Below are 22,488 nucleotides of genomic sequence, written 5' to 3' on the forward strand. Positions count from 1 at the left end.
CTAGTGGGACCTTACCCCAGGTCATCTTCCTCTCTACCCCGTGGACTTCCTGTCCTGGATAGCACCTGCCCTACCTTCCCAGGGGTGGTGGCGTTGTCACCTGGCCTGATTGGCAGGAGTGCAGGGAAGAAAACTGGAGCAACGGGAGTTGTCTACAAAGTGCTGTCTCCATTGCATATGTAAGCGCCAGGCCAGTCACATGGTGGAAGAGTAATTCGCTCCCATCCCCTCTTCACCCTCCCCTGTCCCAAGGCTGGCAACTGAGGCCACCTCGGTGGCTGGGCCTGCCCCTCTGGCCTCTAAGAATTGGCCTGCTCTGGCCTGACCCTGTCTGCCTGTCCTGTGGTTTTGCTGCAACCTGAGCGCCTAGAACCCCCTTCAGGTGGAGGCCCAGCTCCCAACCTGGGCCCTGCTTTACCCAGGAACACCTGGGTCCCAAGAGAATGCCAGGCCAGAGGACAGTGCCAGGAGGCTACAAGTGCAGCCAAGCACAGCCACCACCTAGGGCAGCCCCAGCAGGCCTGGCCACGCAGAGATGGTTCGTGCCATCCCTAACCGTGAACCGCTCCAGAGGGTGGCTCCATGGCCGTGAAATGTGCTGATCACAGGGGCGGGACACAGTAAGCTCTAAAGAAACAGCTATTGTTGTAGTGATGCTGGATCGGGCCCCAACGAATGGGGAACCCTGACCTAGAAAACTGAAGAAACCCCACAGTCTTTCTGCCCTGAAGCCGAGGCCAGCCAGGAGGACTGCATCCTGGCTGCCATCTTTTGAACCGTGTCTATACGCCGGGTGCTCCGAGAGAGATGCCCTTAAAATGTCTTTGCATTTTAAAAACACCCCCACTGAGGCCCAGGCACAGACGCAGAGCACGGAGGTCTACGGAGGGCAGGTTGGGAAGGGAGTTGGGGGGGCGTCACCCTTCCTCCACCCTGGGCTGCCGCTCCGACTGCCAAGCTTCCCTGCCTGGCTGGGCTTCCCCAGGCCTCCTTCCCTCACTCAGCATTGGAGCTCCCCGTCAATTAAGACACTTTTTTTTTTTTTTGAGACAGAGTCTTGCTCTGTCACCCAGGCTGGAGTGCAACAGCACCATCGCAGCTCGCTGCAACCTCCGCCTCCCGGGTTCAAGCAATTCTCTGCCTCAGCCTCCCAAGTAAGTAGCTGGGATTACAGGCGCCTGCCACCACACCTGGCTAATTTTTTGTATTTTTAGTAGAGACGGGGTTTCACCAAGTTGGCCAGGCTGATCTCGAACTCCTGACCTCGTGACCCACCCACCTCAGCCTCCCAAAGTGCTGAGATTACAGGTGTGAGCCACCGTGCCTGGCCGTGAGGACACATTTTACAGCCATGTGACCCCCCGTGACACCCCCAGCAGCCCATGTAAGAAGACCATGCGATGGAACCCGAGGGCTGGAAAGTGCTGCTGGTGCCCCCTTGGTGCACGGGCACAGAGCAGGCCCTGCCGCCATACCACACAGCAGCCTCTGCTGCCTGCAGCAAGCAGGCCACACTTCCAGCCCATCTGTGCATTTGGGGGTTTAGACCCAAACGCTGGAAGTAAACTTCATCTGGAGAGACTGCTCCCACGCCTGTCATCCAGGGCAATGGCCAAGGCTCGGCCAGAGCCCCTGCAACATGGATCATCCCCGGCCTGGGCCCGGCTCTGTTATACACCTGCATGTCCCAGTGTGAAGGCTGTTCTGCTTACAGTGACTTCAGACCAGGCCACCTGCCCCGACAGAGCCTGGCTGTGAGGCGTCACTGCATTCGTCACAGGCTCTGCTGCCGGGTTTGCCACCACCACCACCCCTCGCTATTTCTGAGCCCTTTCTGCACCATCATCTGCCACCACTGTGGGCCGGAGCTTGGCTGCTCGCTCGGAGCATGGGCATATTGTACCAGCTGATCCACCCTCCTGGGAGGGTCCACAGGCTGGGAAGCAGAGGTAGACAGGGCAGTAAGAGAACAGGAAGGACGAGAAGGCAGAGAAAGCCCTGGTCAGCCTGTGTGACCCCTGGGGGTAAGCATGCCCTGGGCCTCCCAGGCCCACAAGCTTTGCACATGGGTGGGTTTGAGCTGTGTTTCTGACACACGCAAGTGGAATTCTGGAACCTGGAAGGGGGCCAGGGAGAGGTGGGGGTGGCAGGACATCAAGGACCTCACCCGAGCCAGGTAGGGGCTGCAGTGGGGAAGCAGCGGGGGACTTGGGTGGGGGCAAGGCCGGGCAGCAGCGGCCCCTCCCCAAGGACAGGAGGACGCCCTGCACGGACAGGGATGAAGGGCCAAGGGGAGGAGCATGGGGACAATGACAAGGCACCGCTGCTGGAGGCCCCAGTGCTGAAGAGCAGGTCGGGGAGTCAGATGCCTCCACCCTCTGGCAGGACGGAGAAGCAGGGGCACGTCCCCCACACAGCTGAGTGTGCGGCTGGGACTCCTACCTGCTCCACACACCTGCTCTCCCAGCACCCTCTCCACCTGGGGGATGTTGCCCCTTCCAGGGGCTCTGGTCCTAGAGCTCTGAATCTTTCCAACATTTTCAAATGAATCACAACTTCCACCGAGAGCTGAGCCACTGAGAAGCCAGCCCTGTGGGCAGGGGAGGGACAGAGCTGACATGCCACGGGGCAGAACCAGGCCTAGCTCTCCTATCGGGGGTGGATTTTCTTTGCTGGAGTTCACAAACTGGTTCTGATGCAAAACACGTGCTTCTCAAGCTTCCAAGAAAGTTACCTTCATTTCAATCAGGAAATGTTTGTTTTTTTTTTTTGAGATGGAGTCTCGCTCTGTCACTCAGGCTGGAGTGCAGTGCCCCGATCCCGGCTCACTGCAACCTCCGCCTCCCAGGTTCAAGCGAGTCTCCTGCCTCAGCCACTCGAGCAGCTTGGATTGCAGGCACCTGCCACCATGCCCGGCTAATTTTTGTGTTTTTAGTAGAGACGGGGTTTCACCGTGTTGGCCAGGCTAGTCTCAAACTCCTGGCCATAACTGATCCATCTGGCTTGGCCTCCCAAAGTAAGCTGGGATTAGAGGCGTGAGCCACCACACCCGGCCTCAATCAGGAGAATGTTGACACGATCATGAATTTGGGGTCCTGGCCAAGGTCATCAGCTGTGGTGGGTGCCCTGCCCTTCCCAGTGCAATGAGGACTCAGCGGCCGGCTGAGCATCTGGGTGCAGACGGCACCTCGCTCGTCCACGCCTGCTTCCCATTTTCACGTCGGCAAGCTTCCCCAGCCCTGGGCCTCTGCAGGGGCCTCAGCCAGGGGCTTGCCACTCTTTTCCACCTGGGGGACCATGCCAGGACCTGAAGCCCTCGGGGCCTCCTCCTGCCGCCCTGCAGTGCCTCGGCGGTCCCTCAGCCGCCCCTCGAAGCACCTGTCACCATCACAGCAAGTTGCTTTGAGGCATCCATCAGGTGGGGCCCTGTTCTGAAGGATTTTTGCCCCTGCAATGATTTTTCTTCTTTAAATAAATTATGCGGCTGAAGCAGCTGCCCACCTCGGGTGAGTGATGATAGCTGAGAGCAAATGCGGCAATTTGGAAAATGGAGTTCCTCAACTGGCCTTTAAAACTGATGGCAATTATCAGTCTAAAACAAAAGGTTTCGGAAGAGTCCGTCTCCTGAAAGAATCAGAGCATATTATTCTTGCGAACGCTTGCTTAGGAGCGGACAGAGACTGCCCGGCCCTGCCCTAAACTCAACGAAGATCCCCTGGCTGGGGGCACACAGCAAGAGGCAGGAGGGAGCGACCCCGAGTGGGGCCCTGCCAGGCCCTGCTCCCCTCTGTGGACAGAAGGCCTCAGGGCCCCTCCGCAGCTCCCTAGGGGTCCGTGAACACCGCTCTCAGCAACATGACCCATACCCCTGCACCAAGTCGGCCCCCAGGCCGGGGTTCTGCCTGGGCAGGAGGAGGGAGGGAGAAACCCGGACGCGGCTGAAAAAGCCCACAGAGGATTGAGTTTCCGTCCCCAGCAGAAGGGCCCCAGAATGGGAACAAGCCAAGCTGCTTTCTGCACCCCAAGTTATAGTTACAATGTTTTCAGGCTGTGGCTGGCCCGGGAGAGTCCCTGTGACTCGAGTCTTCTGAACCTCTTGGTGGGGCAGTCCCTCTCAGGACAGAGGGTGTGGAACAGGTGGACAGGCCCCCCAGGGACAAGAAAGGAGATGAACATCACACATTCTCCTGGCCCTTCAAGAGGAAGGACTTTCACGGCCCCCCGGGTGAGACCTCAGACAGCAGGAAGAGTCAGGGGGCTCAGGAGCAGCTAGGGAGCCAGCACCCCAGGTCACCCTTCCTTCCAGAGCCATGTGGCAAGATGACCAGGACCCCTCCAGCCACCACCCTGCCTGGACCAGGTGGTTTGAGATCACATGATGCAACCCCAGATATATTCCGGGTCCAGCCTCTCCCCTTCACCCTAAAGAAAAATGTCAGTTCAGTGGGTGGGGGGTGGGGGCGCCATGGAGATCTGCCTTTGGCCAAGCCTAGAGGAGTCCTCCCCCGCTAAGCCGGGTGATGGTGCCTGGAGGAGTCCTCCCTCCCTAAGCCGGGTGATGGTGCCTGGAGGAGTCCTCCCTCCCTAAGCCGGGTGATGGTGCCTGGAGGAGTCCTCCCTCACTAAGCTGGGTGATGGTGCCTGGAGGAGTCCTCCCTCCCTAAGCCGGGTGATGGAGCCTGGACGAGTCCTTCCTTACTAAGCCGGGTGATGGTGCCTGGAGGAGTCCTCCCCCGCTAAGCTGGGTGATGGAGCCTGGACGTGTCCTTCCTCACTAAGGTGGGTGATGGAGCCCAAGCTCCTGAGACTGTAAGAACAGGAACATCCAAAAGCTCAGCCAGCTTTGAGCCATGGGCACCTCCCCTTGTCTTCTCTCCTATCTGGCCCTGCCTCAGGGCAGCCCAGAGCATCTCTGTCACGTTAAGGCAGAAGGGCCTGCCAGTAAGGCCCAGAGCTGGGGTGGGTTAGGGGTGTGGGAAACCCCTGTTCCCTTCAAGGGCCACGATAGGAGAACAGTAAGGGAAGGGCATAAGGACAGATAGCAGCCCCAAAACCTCTCCAAAGGGCAGTGGGGAGGTGCCTGGTTCAAGCCGTCACTCCCCAGTGGGTGAAAAGGAACAGAAGCTGAGGCTCTGACACCAGCCTCCCCCCAGGGCTCCTGCAGTCCCACAGAAACTTGGCCTTGGGAGAAGAGCAGAGGATGGGGACCCAGCTCTGGGTACTGGGGCAGGTGTAGGAAGGAGGCACTGGAGAGGGCGGCCAAGTGCCTGGGGCCCATCTTCTAAGCCTCACCCACCGGAGTGGGTGGGTGGCCTGAGGGGACCCCCGCTAGGGCCCAGCCTGCGAGGCAGGGGCTGAAGTCATGCCTTCCTCCGCCTGTCTTCAGTGCAGAGGAACACCCCAGACACAAGACTTGAAGCTGGGTCCCCAGGAGGGCAGACGCCAGAGGACCTGGGGGCAGGCCACAGCCTCGAGCTACACACGTGGACAGCATTTATTTTTCATGCACTCAAGACATGTTCAAGCCTACGGACTCTCTGCTGGGCCCTGAGCGGGGCCCTGGGGACAGAGGTGCAAAAAACCTCTGAGCTGGTTGAGGCCAGGGCCGGTATCGTCCCCCAGCACAGAGCCTGGTGGCCGCTGTCACCTAATGAGTGTTTGCTGAATACACAGCAGGTCGTGTGGAGCGAGCAGGCGGGGCGGGGCTGCTGGAATAAGGGGTGCCATGGCTGAGACCATGAGGGGCTCGTCCCCACCTGGAAGCACCTTGGTTGCCAGGTTCCTGGCCCTCCTTGCTGATGGCTGCAGACCCAGGAAAAGGGAACCCCCGCTCTGCCTCGGAGAACTTGCTAGGGAGTGGAGAGGGCTGCCAGCCCCCTGAACAGTGGCCTCAACTCCTCCCCTTCCTGAGCCCCCCGGCTCCTGGCAGCTTGCAGCCTGCTGCCTGAGGTCAGGCTCAATGGCCTGGGACCACATATCTGTGTCCAAGGGTGCGGAGGGCCCAGCCCTGCCCCGAGATCAGGTTAAGGCCTGGCAGGGCTGGGGAAGGGAAGGGACATGCAGCAGGAGGTCACGGGCCCTGGGAGTCTGGGAGGGACCCCCCCAGCTAGCACACTGGCCCCACAGGCCCCCAGCCGGGAGCCCTGAGGTTGGAGCCCCACGAAGTACAGTCCAGCTCAGCTCAGCGGGGCCGCTTGCTGTCCAGAATGGCCTTCCAATCGTCTGCCCACGAGTGCAGCCTGCGGCGGGGGGGCTGCAGCTGCAGGTGCCGGTTGTGACAGGCAGTGAAGAGGACGTGCTCCCAGCCGGGGGTTGGCTCAGCCCCTGTGGGTGGGAAAGCGGCATCAGCTCAGCCTCGGAGACCTGGAGCGCAGCTGCCGAGGGCGGAAACCTGGGTATCCAGCAGGCCTCCGGCCTTGCCGAAACTTGTTTCCTCTGTGGAGTGTGAGAGCACATGCACCTGCCTCACAGCGGGTGTGAGGATGGCGTGAGACGCAGCAAGGAGGCCCTCAGCCCGCACAGCCAGTGCTCAGTGGACAGGGACTGACTGTGCGGGCCGCCATCACCACCAGCGCTGCTGAGGGACATGTGCTGGTTCATGCCGCCCGGTGCTCCCCAGACTTCCCTCTCCGTGCCCTGCTATCCTGCTGGCCCGCTGTGGGAAGGCCAAGTGGCACCAGCTCTGCAGCTCCCCAGCCGCTGACCATAGGCCCTACAGCCTCCCCAGGCCTCAAGCCCTCATGTCCACACTGGTGCTGCTGGTGGGACGCCACCCCTTTGGGTTATGCACCTGCCCCAGCTCCCTGTGGTTGGAGATGGAGGCCAAGCCGGCCTCTGGGCCCTCAGGGTCATGGGCCCCCACAGGCCACTGTCTGCCCTGGCTCTCCCGGGAGCCCACAAGGCTGGGGAGGGTGGGGCGGGTGCACTCGTGGAGTCCACCCTCTGGATGAAGTGACAGAGGTGGCATGTTTCTCAAGCCAGTTCCAAAACCATCAGGGAAAAACCAGAAGGTATTTTCCCACTGGGGTGTCCAAAAGACTAGGCTGTAACCCGAAACTACTGATGGCTTCCAGGAGGAGAGGGCTTCCAGGAGGAGACGGCTACCCGGGGATGCTGGAGAGCCAGGCCAGGGCAGAGCCATGAGGCAGAGAAACAACGCTCACGGGCAGTTTCAACGCCTAGATTCCACGGCCGAAGCTCTCCTTACCCCATTTTCGGTTAGGTAAACCAATAAACTTCCCCTCTCCTGTTTTGTTTTGTTTTTTTGAGACAGGGTCTTACGCTGTCACCTAGATTGGAGTGCAGTGGTGCGATCACAGCTTGCTGCAGCCTCCACCTTCCCGGCTCAGGTGATTCTCCCACCTCAGCCACCAGAGTAGCAGGGACCACAGGCATGCGCCACCAGGACCAGCTAATTTTTTTGTTTTTTTGGTAGGGACAGGAGTCTCACCAGTTGCCAAGGCTGGTCTCCAACTCGTGGGCTCAAACAATCCTCCCACTTCAGCCCCTGGAGTAGCTGGGACTACAGGCATGAACCATCTGCCCAGATAATTGTTGTACCTTTAGCAGAGACAGGGTCTCGCTATGTTGGCCAGGGTGGTTTCAAACTCCTGGGCTCAAGCCACCCACCTGCATCAGCCTCCCAAAGTGCCAGGATCACAGGCGTGAGTCACCGCGCCACCGGCCTCCCTCTCCTTTCTACGCAGTTCAACACTGACTGGCTTGATTTTTGGGAGGAGGGTTTTCTGTCCCAACCCACCTTCCCCACAGGAGCTCTGCTCCGCCCTCCTGTCATTCATTACATTAGTCCACATTGCTTTTGGGGGAAAAAAGGGTTTTGTTGCTAAAAACAAACATTTGGAAACCAGAATTGAGTCCCCATGTTACATGAGGAAGTAAAGGCTTTGGAGCTGAAGGGACTCCCCCAAGGCCACCCCTCAAGCTAACCCTGAGGCCGGCACCCACTCCTCCCAGCTCCCAGGAGCACCAGGCCACAGCCCACACGGAGGGGAGGAGTTCAGTGCCTGGCAAACAGCTGGTAACTAAGAGGGGCGGGTAGAGGCAGGAGGCGACTGAGCGCTCACCGCCCCGGAGAAGGAGGCCAAGGCGCGGGCCCTCCCCACGTGCTCCTCACCTGCCGCAGGCCACTTGCCTGTGATGTCCGGTCGGTCGTCTATGAGAAGGTCGGCAGAGACCACGGTCTTGTCTCTGGTCAGCACAATCTGCTCCAGAAAGTCAGGGCCGAGGTGCTTCTCCACCCAGGCATACTGGATGCCAGCAGGCGGGGGCGGGTGGTGAGAAGAAAGGGACATCAGAACTGGGAGTCGACCAAGAGCCAGGGCAGGGGCCAGCCTAGACCTCAGCTAACAGGGCAGGGAGGGACGGGGCCTGACGCCAAGGCCCAGCTCCAGGCAGTCAGTGCTGGGAAGAGTCCAGCCCTCCAGCCCAGGACGCTGGCACTCAGGGAGCGCACGTGGCTGGTCCACACCCCTGCAGCTGGAAAGCAGCAGTCACAGCAAACCCAGGCCTGCTCCTAACACACCAGCGAACACTGCGCAGCACCACCCAGGTGCAGGGAGCAGAGGGCAGCCATGTCTGCCACCCCCACCACCCGCTGGGCCACTGCCACCTCCTGGCCCACCTGCGTGCGGGCAGTGCGCTCTGTTGGGCACTGAACAAAGAAAACCAAGACAAAAAACAGTTCCTGCCCTCAGGGAGCCTACAGCCAGGTGACAGTTGTCAAGGCCCTCTTAAACAATGAGTTACATAACACCCCACAGGCCCACAAAGAAGCCACAGGCTGCCCAAGGAAGGCTTTCTTCAGGACAGGCAAGCTGACCCCAGGGGCACCCCTAGCACATAGCTCATTCCAGGCGCTAACGAAAATGGGGCAGGGCGTGTCTGGGCTGAGGGACAGCAAGCTGGGGTGCTGGCGCTCCCCAGGGGCGGGGAGCAGACGGGGTCTGGCCAGCCACCAGTACCCTCTTGCCGCTGGTGGGCTCTTGGCACCCTTTCCCCTTTCCTCGATTCCCTGGGGAAACTGACTTTTTCCTGCAGGGTAGCAGGTCCCGACTGCTCTCACCACCCCAGTGCAGCGCCGCCTAAGCACAGCACCTGCTCTGGCCCGTGGGGCCCAGGCACCCTGACTGAGCCCTGCCCAGCTCCAGGCTGTCTCTATAGCCACCCAGATTCCAACACCCTGGGTGATTTCTGACATTGGCAACCAACGCCTTAACACACAGACCCTGTTACAACTACAGATGTCAACCAGCAGCAGACCCCCAGCAGAGGAGGGGCAGGACTGGAGGCACTTTTTCCCAAAGCTCCTCTGGTTCCTGCACAAACAAACAGAAACTCATGCTGAGTATCCCTGTCTGTGAAGGGAGCTCAGTGCATCGGCCGCCACCCTGGGGCAGAGCCCAGGCAGGTCCGTGCCCTCTTAGGGACTCCGTTATCCCCTGTGTATGACAAGGGGATGGGACATGGGTGCCTTGGGCTGGCTTTCTTCCAGTTGCAAGTCGCTTCAGCAGTCCCGCTTCACAAAGGCGGACACCACATGACCCTCTGCAACCAGCCAGCACACAGGACATGAGAACAAGGCTGGGTCTGCAAAGCAGGCTGGCTCCAGCCCTGTGGCGGTCCCAGCGTCACCTTGCTCTGTGGCCATCTCGCTTACCTTACCCACCCACAACAACCTCCTCTCACTGCTTGACTGTTATGCTTTTTCCTGCTCAGAGCCTCACATGTGCCATTTCCTCTGATTAGAACATTCTTTCATGGAGGCCTGTGTGCACACATGCACACATGCACAGCAGACACACCTGCATGCACACATGCACACACAAGAACACATGCATACACATACACACACACGTGCACACAGGGCCCTTCTCCTAGCCCAGAGCACCTATCCTTCTAAAACTGTCATCCTCTCAGCCTTCCCTGAGCCTTCCCACTCTGTCTTTCCTAGCAATGTCACAATCGGAGCTATACGTCTCTGTAACTTACTTCACATCTGCCCCACTCAACTGTAAATTGCTCGTGCAGGCTGGATTGGGGGTAGGAGCCTGAGGCTAACGTTTTTAGCAGACCTACTGCACAGGCACGAAGTGTCCATCATCGTATCTAAACCTCATGGCAACCTTCCAGGTGAGGAGTTTGAGACCAGCCTGGCCAACATGGTGAAACCCTGTCTCTACTAAAAATGCAAAAATATACAAAAATCCTAGCCAGGCGTGGTGGCGGGTGCCTTTCTCGTGCAGTTATTTAGCCAATATTGCATGAGGTACAATTCTAGGAACCAGAGAGACAATGGTGAACAGGAGACCCACAGAGCACACAATGCAGGAGGAGGCCCACGGGCCACAGACAACCCCAGCCGGTGGGCGAGGGCTCTGCGGTCAGCACAGAGCTTCAGCCACGCAGGGAGGCCTCACTGAGAGGGCAGCATCAGCTCTGGACGCGACTGACAAGGCAGCCAGCTCTCCGCAGGTCAGCAGGAACATTCCAGGCAGAGGAACCACAGACGCTGATGTTCTAAGGCAGGCAGGTGTTCAGGCGTTTGAGGAATGGGGAAAACCCTGGAGTGTGGCTGGAACACGGAAAATCTGGGGATGTGGGAAGAGAAGGGTCAGGTTTTGTTTTTTTAATTTCCAGTGCATTGTGACCCACGCTTTTGTAAGACGTGAAATCAAATCACGTGCCTGAACACTGCAGCACTGTCAAATTGCCATGAACGCGTCCAGTCACACACACCCATTTCCGTGTTTTATCTTGGACCGGCGCCAACCTGCAGACAACACACAGAGCTGCTCTGCAGAAAGGGTTTGTGGGAGAATGACACACCATGACAGTGGTGACTAGATCCCGTACAGATGAAGAAACTGAGGCTCAGAGAGGGTCCGTGACTCACCAGCGGTCACACAAGTGGCAAAACAAAGTGGGCTGTTTGTATTGAGTTTTGAGAGTTCTTTATGCTTCTAGAAACCAGTCCTTTATCAGACTATGCATTTTGCAAATTTTTTTATGATCTGTGATTTGCCTTTTCATTTTCTGAATAGGATCTTTTGAAGAACAGAAGTTTTGTACTTTTAACTTTTTTTTTTTTTAGACGGAGTTTCGCTCTTGTTACCCAGGCTGGAGTGCAATGGCATGATCTCAGCTCGCTGCAACCTCTACCTCCCGGGTTCAAGCGACTCTCTTGCCTCAGCCTCCCAAGAAGCTGGGATCACAGGTGCCCACACCACACCTGGTTAAGTTTTTTGTATTTTTAGTAGAGACGGGGTTTCACCATGTTGGCCAGGCTGGTCTCAAACTCCTGAACTTGTGATCTGCCTGCCTTGGCCTCCCAAGTGCTAGGATTACAGGCGTGAACCACCATGCCTGGCCAGGGTTAAATTTTATATATGATGTCAGGCACTGTGGCTCATGCCTGTAATCCCAGTACTTTGGGAAGCCGAGCCAGGTAGATCACCTGAGGTTGGGAGTTTGAGATCAGTCTGGCCAACATGATGAAACCCCATGTCTATTAAAAATATATAGAGAGATCCAAGATGGCTGACCACTAGCAGCTCGGGCACATAGCTCCCAGTGAAAGCGCAGAGAACGAGAGGACGCCACACTTTCAGACGAATATTTGTAGCTCACGGACCAGGAGATTCCTAGCGGAGGAGCTCCACGGGTCGCCAGAGCGACTCTTGTGGCCAGCGCGGCGGTTTTGCTGGTGCCTTAAAGCGGCAGTTCTTGGTGCAGAGTCCAGAGGTTCCTGGCAGAAAGGCACCATCAATCTTAACACCGCTGTCTTGGCCGGCGCAGTGGATTGCTCAGATTTTGGCGCTGGGAATCAAAAAATTGGACGTCCGCTCAGAGACCTAGTTAGAAAGTCGGTAATTACAAAGACAACAGACGGATACATATATAATGAAGGGAAGAAACCAGCCTAAAAAGGCAGAGAATACTCAAAATCAGAATGCCTCTCCCTCTACAGGGGATCGCAATTCCTCATCAGTAACGGAACAAGGCTTAATGGAGAACGAGTGTGTTCCAATAACAGAAGCAGGTTTCAAAATGTGGGTGATGAGAAACTTCTGTGAATTAAAAGAACTTGTTCTAACCCAATGCAAAGAAACTAAGAACCTTAAAAAAAGGTTTGACGAAATGCTAACGAGAATGGACAATTTAGAGAGGAATATAAGTGAATTGATGGAGCTGAAAAGCACAACACGAGAACTTCGCGAAGCATGCACAAGCTTAAACAGTCGAATTGATCAAGCAGAAGAAAGGATATTAGAAGTCGAGGACCAGCTCAGTGAAATGAAATGAGAAGCCAAGATTGGAGAAAAAAGGATAAAAAGGAATGAGCAAAGTCTCCAGGAAATATGGGACTATGTGAAAAGACCTAATCTACGTTTGATAGGTGTACCTGAATGTGATGAAGAGAATGAATCCAAGTTGGAAAATACTCTTCAGGATATCATTCAGGAAAACTTTCCCAACTTAGCAAAGCAAGGTAATATTCAACTCCAGGTAATACAGAGAACACCACAAAGATATTCTTCAAGAAGACCAACCCCAAGGCACATAATTGCCAGATTTATTAGGGTTGAAATGAAGGAGAAAATACTAAGGGCAGCCAGAGAGAAAGGTCAGGTTACCCACAAAGGGAAATCTATCAGACTCACAGCAGATCTCTCAGCAGAAACCCTACAAGCCAGAAAAGAGTGGGGACCAATATTTAACATCCTTAAAGAAAAGAACTTTCAACCCAGAATTTCCTATCCAGCCAAACTAAGCTTTATGAGCGAAGGAAAAATTAAATCTTTTGCGAACAAACAAGTACTTAGAGAGTTCACCACCACCAGGCCTGCTTTACAAGAGCTTCTGAAAGAAGCACTATACATATAAAGGAACAACCAATATCAGCCTTTCCAAAAACATATTAAAAAGCAAAGAGCATTAACACAATGAAAAATTTACATCAACTAATGGGCAAAACAGCCAGCTAGCATCAAATGCCAGTATTAAACTTATATATATTTCAATTGGATAAAAAGCCAAAACCCATCGGTATGCTGCATCCAGACCCATCTTACATGCAACAATACACAAAGACTCAAAGAGAAGGAGGAAGATTTACCAACCAGAGAGTAAAAATAAACAAATAAACAAAAAGCAGGAGATGCAATTCTCGCCTCTGATAAAGTAGACTTTAAAGCAACAAAGATCAAAAGAGGCAAAGAAGGACATTACATAATGGTAAAAGGATTAATGTAACAAGAAGAGCTAACGATTCTGCAGATCAACGAGATAGAAAATTAACAAGGATATTCAGGACTTGAACTCAGACCCGGAACAAGTAAACTTAATAAACATTTATAGAACTCTCCACTTCAAATACACAAAACATACATTACCACCTCACACCTATTCCAAAAGAGACTACATAATTGGAAGTAAATCACTCCTCAGTAATCGCATAGCATTTCATAGGTTTAAATGAAATATTGGTTGGCTGTTTGTTTGTTATCTTCTTCCCTTATTCCTTCCTGACTACATCATTAAGTATAATTATCAGTATACAAGAGGTTTCCAATACCCATTACTAAATTGCATTCTAGCCTGGGCAAGAAAGCAGTACTCCCATTCTCTCTCCCTCTTTCTTTTCCTTTTTCCTCCTCCCCATTCTCTCTCTCTCTTTCTCTTCCTTTTTCCTCCTCCCCATTCTCTCTCTCTCTTTCTCTTTAATAAAAAAAAAAAATATATATATATATATATAAAAACATTAGCCGGGTGTGGTGGCAGACACCTGTAATGCCAGTTACTTGGGAGGCTGAAGCAGGAGAATCGCTTGAACCCGGGAAGCGGAGGTTGCAGTGAGCGGAGATTGTGCCATTGCACTCCAGCCTGGGTGAAACTCCATCTCAAAAAAAAAAAAAAATATATATATATATATATATGGTAGGAGGTAAAAATAGAAAAAGGCCTGGGGTTTCCCCGGAGCCTCCTGGAGCCTGGCCATGAGAACTCGCGTGGCCACTGCTCAAAGATACCACCAGCTTTTCACGGGAGTGTCTCTCCCTCAGCAGGCTGCCTGGTCCCTGTGCAGTGACACAGGGATGAGAACAGCATCTACCTCGTGGGTGCCTTTGGGATTCAGTGGAAAACTGTGCATCAAAGTCTCAGTACTGCACCTGGCACCCAGAAAATCCTCAGAAAAAGGATTCTAGCTTTTTGTCTTATCCTCAAAGTTAGGCCCTAAGCCCCCCTCTTCCCCCTGTGCTTCTGAGACATGTGAGCTGGAAACCTGGGCAAGCCAGTGACTTCCACCGTGAGGTCAGTTTCCTCACAGTGTTGCTGGTATGATCGCGTAAAAACTCTGTGAGGACACCTGAAGCAACGCCGGACACAAGATGTACTAAATAAATGTAATTATTATAACTAAACCTTCATAGCCCCAAATCATCTACATAAAGCAACTAGAACTATTAATTTGCCAAAGTAACAGGATACAAGGTCAATATACAAAAATCACATATATTTTTGAAATAAAACTAGAACAATAACAAGAGGAATTTTGGAAACTATACAAACACGGAAACATTAAACAATATGCTCCTGAATGAAGTGGGTCAATGAAGAAATTAAGGAAGTTGAAACATTTCTTGAAATACATGATAACAGAAGCACAACATACCAACACCTATGGGGTGTGGCAGAAGCAGGACGAAGAATGCCACATCGAAAAGAAGAAAACGCTTTTGTGGGGGTCTAGTTTTTTTTTTAAAAAATTTTAAAAAGAGGAAAAACTTCAAGTAAACAACATAATGATGCACCCTAAAGAAATAGAAAAACAAGAGCAGGCCAGGTGCAGTGGCTCACACCTGTCATCCCAGCACTTTGGGAGGCCGAGGCAGGCAGATCACAAGGTCATGAGTTCGAGACCCAGCCTGGCCAACATGGTGAAACCCCGTCTCTACTAAAAATCCAAAAATTACCTGGACGTGGTGGCACACACCTGTAATCCTAGCTACTCAAGGGGCTAAGGCAGAAGAACTGCTTGAACCTGGAAGGCAGAGGTTGCAGTGAGCCGAGATTGCACCACTGCACTCCAGCCTGGGCAACAGAGTAAGACTCTTGTCTCAAAAAAAAAAGAGCAAATGAAACTCAAAATTAATAGAAGAAAAGAAACAGTCAGGAATGGTGGCTCATGCCTGTAATCCCAACAATTTGGGATGCCGAGGCGAGCAGATCACCTGAGGTCAGAAGTTCAAGACCAGACTGACCAACATGGAGAAACCCCGTCTCTACTAAAAATACAAAATTAGCTGGGTGTAGTGGCACATGCCTGTAATCCCAGCTACTCGGGAGGCTGAGGCAGGACAATCGTTTGAACCCAAGAGGCGGAAGTTGCAGTGAGCGCCACTGCACTCCAGCCTGGGCAACAAGAGCAAAACTCTGTCTCAAAAAAAAAAAAAAAAAAAAGAGCAGAGCAAAATAAATGAATATGAAATGAATAAAAAATACAAAAGATTGGTTTTGTGAAAAGAAACAAAAAGTTGGTTTTTTGGAAAGGTAAACAAAATGACAAACCTTTAGCCAGACTAATTAAGAAAAAAAGAGAGATGACCCAAATAAATAAAATCAGAGTTGACAAAGGAGACATTACAACTGATAACACAGAGGTATAAAGGATCGTTAGTGGCCACTATGAGCAACTACATGCCAATACCTTAGAAAATCTAGAAGAAACGGACACCTAGACATGTGCAATCTACCCAGACTGAGCCATGGAGAAATCCAAACAAACAGACCGATAGCAAGTAACAAAAACTGAAGCCATAAAAAAAGTCTCCCAGCAAAGAAAAGGCCAGCACCCAATGGCTTCATTGCTGAATTCTACCAAACACAAAGAACTAATACCAATCCTACTCAAACTATTCAGAAGTAGACAGAAGGAAGGAATACTTCCGAACTCATTCTATGAGCCCAGTATTACCATGATACCAAAACCAGACAAAAACACATCAAAAAAAAAAAAAGAAAGAAAACTATAGGCCAATATCGCTGATAAATATTGATGCAAAAATCCTCAACAAAATATTAGCAAATCGAATTCAACAACATATTAAAAAGCTCATTCGGCATGACCAAGTGGGACTTATCCCTGGGATGCAAGGATAGTCCAGCAAATGCAAATCAATTAATGCGATATATCAACAGAATGAAGGACAAAAACCATATGATTAGTTCAATTGATGCTGAAAAAGTATTTGATAAAATTCAATAGCCTTTCATGATAAAAACCCTCAAAAAACTGGGTATGGAAGGAACATAACATAATAAAAGCCATATATGGCAGACTATATATGGCTAGTATCATACTGGATGGGAAAAAACTGAAACCCTTTTCTGTAAGATCAGGAACATGACAAGAATGCCCACTGTCACCACTGTTATTCAGCATAGTACTGGAAGTCCTAGCCAGAGCAATCAGACAAGAGAAAGAAATAAAGGGCATCCAAATTAGAAAGAAAGAAGTTAAATTGTCCTTGTTTGAAGATGACATGATCTTATATTTGGAAAAACCTAAAGACTCCACCAAAAAACTACTAGAACTGATAAAGTCGGCAAAGTTGCAGGATACCAAATCAATATGCAAAAATCAGTAGCACTTGTATATGCCAACAGTGAACAATCTGAAAAAAAATTAAGAAAGGAATCTCATTTAAAATAGCTACGAATAAAATAAAATATCTAGTAATTAACCCAAGTGAAAGAGCTCTACGATGAAACCTATAAAACATTGATACAAGAAATTGAAGATACAAAAAGTGGAAAGATATTCATTCCATGTCCATGGATTCAAAGAATAAATATAGTTAAAACGTTCATACTGACCGGGCACGGTGGCTCATGCCTGTAATCCCAGCACTTTGGGAAGCTGAGGTGGGCCGATCACAAGGTTAAGAGATCAAGACCATCCTGGCCAACATGGTGAAACCTTATCTCTACTAAAATACAAAAATTAGCTGGGCGTGGTGGCACACGCCTGTAGTCCCAGCTACTCGGGAGGCTGAGGCAGGAGAATTGCTTGAACCTGGGAGGCGGAGGTTACAGTGAGCCGAGATCTTGCCTCTGCACTCCAGCCTGGCACCTGGTAACAGAGCAAGACTCTGTCTTTAAAAAAAAAAAAAAGTTGATACTACCCAAAGCAATTTACAGATTTAATTCAATCCCTATTAAAATGCCAATGACATTCTTCATAGAAATAGGAAAAAAACCCTAAAATTTATATAGAACCACAAAAGTTCCAGAATACCCACAGCTATCCTAAGCAAAAGGAACAAAACTAGAAGAATCACATTACCTAACTTTAAATTATACTATAGAGTTACAGTATCCCAAATGATATGTTACTGGCATAAAAACAGACACATAGATCAGTGGATAAGAATACAGAACCAGGCTGGGCATGGTGGCTCACACCTGTAATCCCAGCTCTTTGGGAGGCTGAGGCAGGCAGATTGTCTGAGGTCAGGAGTTCGAGATTAGCCTGGCTAACATGGTGAAACCTCATCTCTACTTAAAATACAAAAATTAGCTGTGTGTGGTGGCACACGCCTGTAGTTCAGCTATTCCAGAAGCTGAGGCAGGAGAACTGCTTGAACCCGGGAGGTGGAGGTTGCAGTGAGCCAAAATGGCACCACTGCACTCCAGTCTGGGCAACAGAACAAGACTCCATCTTTAAAAAAAAAAAAAATACAAAACACACAGATAAATCTATGAACTCATTTTTGACAAAGGTGCCAAGAACATACATTGGGACAAAGACAGTCTCTTTAATAAATGGCACTGGAAAACTGGATATCCATATGCAAAAGAATTAAACTAGACCCCTCTCTCTAGACATATACAAAATCTACTAAAAGAAAACATCGGGGAGGCCAGGCGCGGTGGCTTACACCCATAATCTCAGCACTTTGGGAGGCTGAGGCGGGCAGGTTGCTTGAGCCCTGGTGTCCAAGACCAGTCTGGGCTACACACTGAGACCTCGTCTCTACAAAAAACACAAAAATTAGCCAGGCATGGTGGCATGCACTTGTAGTCCCAGCTATTTGGGAGGCTAAGGTGGGAGGATTGATTGAGGCTGGGAAGTCAAGGCTGCAATGAGCCATGATTGCACCACTTATACACCAGTCTGGGAGACAGAGCAAAACGCTGTCTCAAAAAAAAAAAAAAAAAAATTAGTCGGGCTTGGTGGCACACACCCAATAGTCGCAGCTACTCAGCAGGCTGAGGTAGAAAGATAGCTTCAGCCCAGGAGGTTGAGGCTACAGTGAGCTGTGTTCACACTACTGCACTCCAGCCTGGGCTACAGAGCGAGACCCTGTCACAACAAAAGACATGCAAATGACAAACAGGTATATAAAAAGGTGCTCGACATCGCTGATCCTCAGAGAAATACAAATAAAACTACAAGCAGGTATCATCTCACGCCAGTCGAAATGGCATTTATCCAAAAGTCAGGCAGGAACAAATGCTGGAGAGAAGAAGCAGAAAAGAAAACCCTCGTACACTCTTGGTGGGAATGTAATGGAGGTTCCTCTGAAAATAGAGATACCTTACAATCCAGCAATCCCACTCCTAGGCATATATCCCGCCCCCCACCACCAAACAAAAGGAAAATAGTGTATGGAAAAGATATCTGCGTTCCCACGTTTACTGCGGCACTATTCACAACAGCCAAGATTTGGAAGCAACCTCAGTGTACATCAGCAGATGACTGGATTTTTAAAATGTGGTAAATACACACAATTGAGGACTATTCAGCCATAAAAGAATGAGAGCCTGTCGTTGGCAACAACGTGGATGGCACTGGAGGTCATTATGTTAAGTGAAATAAGCCAGGCACAGAAAGAATGTCACATGTTCTCACTATGGGAGCTAAAAATTAAAACAACTGAACTCATGGAGATAGAGCATAGGAGGATGGTTACCAGAGGCTGGGAAGGCGAGTGGAGGAGTATCTGGGGGGAAGTAGAGAGGGTCAATGGGTACAAAAAAATAGAAAGAATGAATAAGACCTAGTATTTGCTAGCACAACAGGGTGAATATAGTCAAAAAATAATTTAGTTGTTCATGGCTGGTCAAGGTGGCTCACACCTGTAATCCCAGCACCTTGGGAGGCCAAGGCAGGTGGATCACCTGAGGTCAGGAGTTCAAGACCAGCCTGGCCAACATGGCAAAAAATACAAAAAATACAAAAATACAAAAATACAAATATTAGCCAGGACTGGTGGCGTGCGCCTGTAGTTTCAGCTACTCAGGAGGCTGAGGCAGAAGAATCTCTGGAACCCAGGAGGCGGAGGTTGCAGTAAGCAGAGATCGCACCACTGCACTCCAGCCTGAGCTACAGAGTGAGACTCCACCTAAAAAAAAAAGTTGTTCATTTTAAAATAACTACATATATAATCGGATTGCCTGTAACACAAAGGATTGAATATTTGAGGTAACAGATACCCCATCTGCCCTGATATGTTTGTTACACATTGCATGCCTGCATCAAAACATCTAATGTACCTCATAGACATATCTAATATATACCCAAAAAATTAAAAATTAAAATTAAAAAACCACTTGTATACATTTGGAAACTGCAATTAAACAAAAAAGTTTATAATAACATTAAAAATAAAATCGGCTGTGGCCGGGTGCAGTGGCTCACACCTGTAATCCCAGCACTTTGGGAGGCCAAGGTGGGCGGATCACCTGAAGTCAGGAGTTCGAGATCAGCCTGACCAACATGGTGAAACCCTGTCTCTATAATAAATAAATAAACAAATAAATAAATAAATAAAATCAGCTGAACTGTACACTTAAAATGATAAATTTTGTGTGTATTAACCACTATAAAATTTAAAAAATTATTTTTATAAAGATAGTCTCTGTGCCAAACAAAATACACCATGAAATTGAGACAAATTTGACACAGTATGTGGAAGACTGGTGCACTGAAGCTGCAGAACATTGCTGAGAGAAGTTAAAGGTGTCCTATATAAATGAGGAGGTGTGTGTTCTCGCGGATCAGAAGATCCAATATTGTTTAGCTGCATAGCTACAATGCACTTGCAATCAAATTCTCACTAGGTTCTTTGTGGAAACTGAGAAGCCTGTTCTAAGCTTTCAGTAGAAATATAAAGGACCTAGAATAGCCAAAACAATTTTTTAAACCAAGAATAATTTTGGAAAACTCACACTGCTTTCAAAACTTACCATAAAACTACAGTGGCTAGGCGCAGTGGCTCACGCCTGTAATCCCAACTCTTTGGGAGGCCAAGGCAGGTGGATTACCTGAAGTCAGGAGTTCGAGACCAGCCTGGCCAACATGGAGAAACCCCATCTCTACTAAAAATACAAAATTAGCCAGGGGAGTTGGTGCATGCCTGTAATCCCAGCTACTTGAGTGGCTGAGGCAGGAGAATCACTTGAACCCGGGAGGCAGAAAATGCGGTGAACCCAGATGGCCCCACTGCACTCCACCCTGGGCAAGAAGAGCAAAACTGTCTCAAAAAAAAAAAAAAAAAAAAAAAAAAGACGAGGTGGATCCCACCTCACCTTGACCACTGACTCGCTGTGTGACCCCCAGAAAGTCACATAACCTCTCTGGGCCTCAAATACCACTGGAAGCTATGCTTTCATGGACAACGGTAAAAAAGATGGGTAAAGATACCCATAAAAGTCCGGAAGACAAACAAGTGGGAACGTGATGGCGGTCTGGGTGAAAGAGGACAACTTACAACGTTTATTTATCTAAAAATTTTACAAACGACTTGAGGCCAAAATATACCACAAATTAACGTTAAAGTCAGCTTCAGATGGAGAGTCAGATACATTAACACTTTGTACTCTCCCGCATTTTCAGAAGCCCTGGATGGCAGCCAACAGATCCCGAGCGCAGGGCTGTGTCTTCCCGGTGGGCTGTGGCCTGTGGCCCGTGGCCCCTGGTCCCCCCCCACCTCGACCTGACCCTATTCTACCAGAGGGCCACCGCGAGGCTGGGGCGCTGACCGTCCAAGGTCACCCGCGCAGGGGGTGCCGTGGGCCACGGCTGGGAGGCGACCTCGTTTTCCCGCCGCAGCGGCGCGGGGTCTGGGCCCGGGGCGGGAAGGGGGCCCGGGGCGGGAAGGGGGCCCGGCGCGGGGCCGGGCAGGGACGCTCACGCTCAGCCCTGGCCGCAGGCGGCTGTACTGCTCCGACACCCAGAAGCCGCGCCGGTCCTCCAGCGCGATGAAGGGCTGGTCGGGGAAGCGCGCGCGGAACTTCCTGAGGAATCCGCCCTCGAAGTCGGCCAGCACGCCATCCATGTCCACCAGCACCCGCAGGGCGCGGCCGCCCGCCAGGCCCGGCCCACCCGCCGCCCCGCGCCACCCCGCGGGAACCGCCGCGCCACGGGGCCGCCGCGCGCACCAGCCGCCCAGCCGGATCATGGCCCAGGGCGCTGGCCCAGCTCGGGCGCGGGGACCTGGGCCGCGCGGGGCTGCCGCGGCCGGCCGGTGGACATGACCGCGGCGGAGGACAAGCCCCCAACACTTGGACACGTGCGGGGCGCGGAGCTAGGGACGCGGGGCGCGGGCGCGCAGGTACCGGCCCCAGAGCGAGACAACGGCGCGCGCGGCCCTTAAAGGGACAAGCACCGGAGGAGGCGGAGCCCGGGGGCGGGGCTTGGAGGACTGAGAGCCCTGGGCCCCCGGCGCTTCTTGAAGGTCCGCATTCCCGCGCTCTCCATTCGCGTCTTCTCCCTGGACCCTGGGCCCAAACTACCTTCTCCCACTGCATAGGGGGCCACGGAGGAGCAGTGCAAACCGAGGAGCGGGCCTGTGTCGTTAGACATTTCTGAGCACTTACTGTGTCGCGTGTGAACCAAATAGAACAAAGTTCCGGCCATCCTGGAACTTATGTTTTAGAAGGGGAGCCAGACAACAGCATGGAGAAGCCAAAACAGGGTGATGTGTGCTCTGAAAACCTCTGCTTCATTTATAGCGAGTGCCTGCGGAGAGACTGATAGAACCAGTAACGTGCTAACATCTAATAGCCTTAGTAAAAATGATTCTCAAGTAAATATATGAATATATATTATATATTATGTACCCCTGTATAGTCTGCTTTTTTTTGGAGACAAGTTCTTGCTCTGTTGCCCAGGCTGGAAGCAGTGGCGTGATCCCGGTTCACTGCAGCCTCGACTTCCTGGGCCCAAGGGATCCTCCTGCTTCTGCCTCTTGAGTAGCTGGGACCACAGGGGCATGCCACCACATCCTGGTATTTTTTTTTTTTGGAATTGGGCTCAAGCAATCCTCCCATCTCAGCCTCCCAAAGTGCTAGGATAACAAGAGTTAACAAGAGTGAGCTACCACCATGCCCAGCCCACTTTTTTTCTTTACAAGAAAAAAACAAAACAAAAACCTTAAAGAGCATGGTGATGGGATGGTGGAG

General features: G+C 51.6%; 1 protein-coding gene across 2 annotated transcripts; it reads right to left on the reverse strand.

Annotated features, from left to right (window-relative positions):
• Positions 1-2,755: 2,755 nt before the first annotated feature.
• On the reverse strand, positions 2,756-21,485 carry LOC135275715 (5'(3')-deoxyribonucleotidase, mitochondrial-like). 2 transcript variants are annotated; one of them, XM_064378138.1, is made up of 3 exons: positions 21,219-21,485; positions 8,153-8,267; positions 2,756-6,324 (listed from the first exon to the last, which is right to left on the reverse strand). In XM_064378138.1, the coding sequence occupies exons 1-3, from the start codon at positions 21,483-21,485 to the stop codon at positions 6,182-6,184; spliced, it is 525 nt and encodes a 174-aa protein (XP_064234208.1). In that variant the 3' UTR covers positions 2,756-6,181. The 2 variants fall into 2 exon arrangements, with proteins under 2 accessions (XP_064234208.1, XP_064234207.1); XM_064378137.1 differs by having other exon boundaries at positions 8,135-8,267.
• Between the last annotated feature and the right edge of the window lie 1,003 nt (positions 21,486-22,488).

This window comes from Aotus nancymaae, unplaced genomic scaffold, assembly GCF_030222135.1.
Source record: "Aotus nancymaae isolate 86718 unplaced genomic scaffold, 86718_ANA_hifiasm-v0.15.2.pri h1tg000018l, whole genome shotgun sequence".
Taxonomy (NCBI): domain Eukaryota; kingdom Metazoa; phylum Chordata; class Mammalia; order Primates; family Aotidae; genus Aotus; species Aotus nancymaae.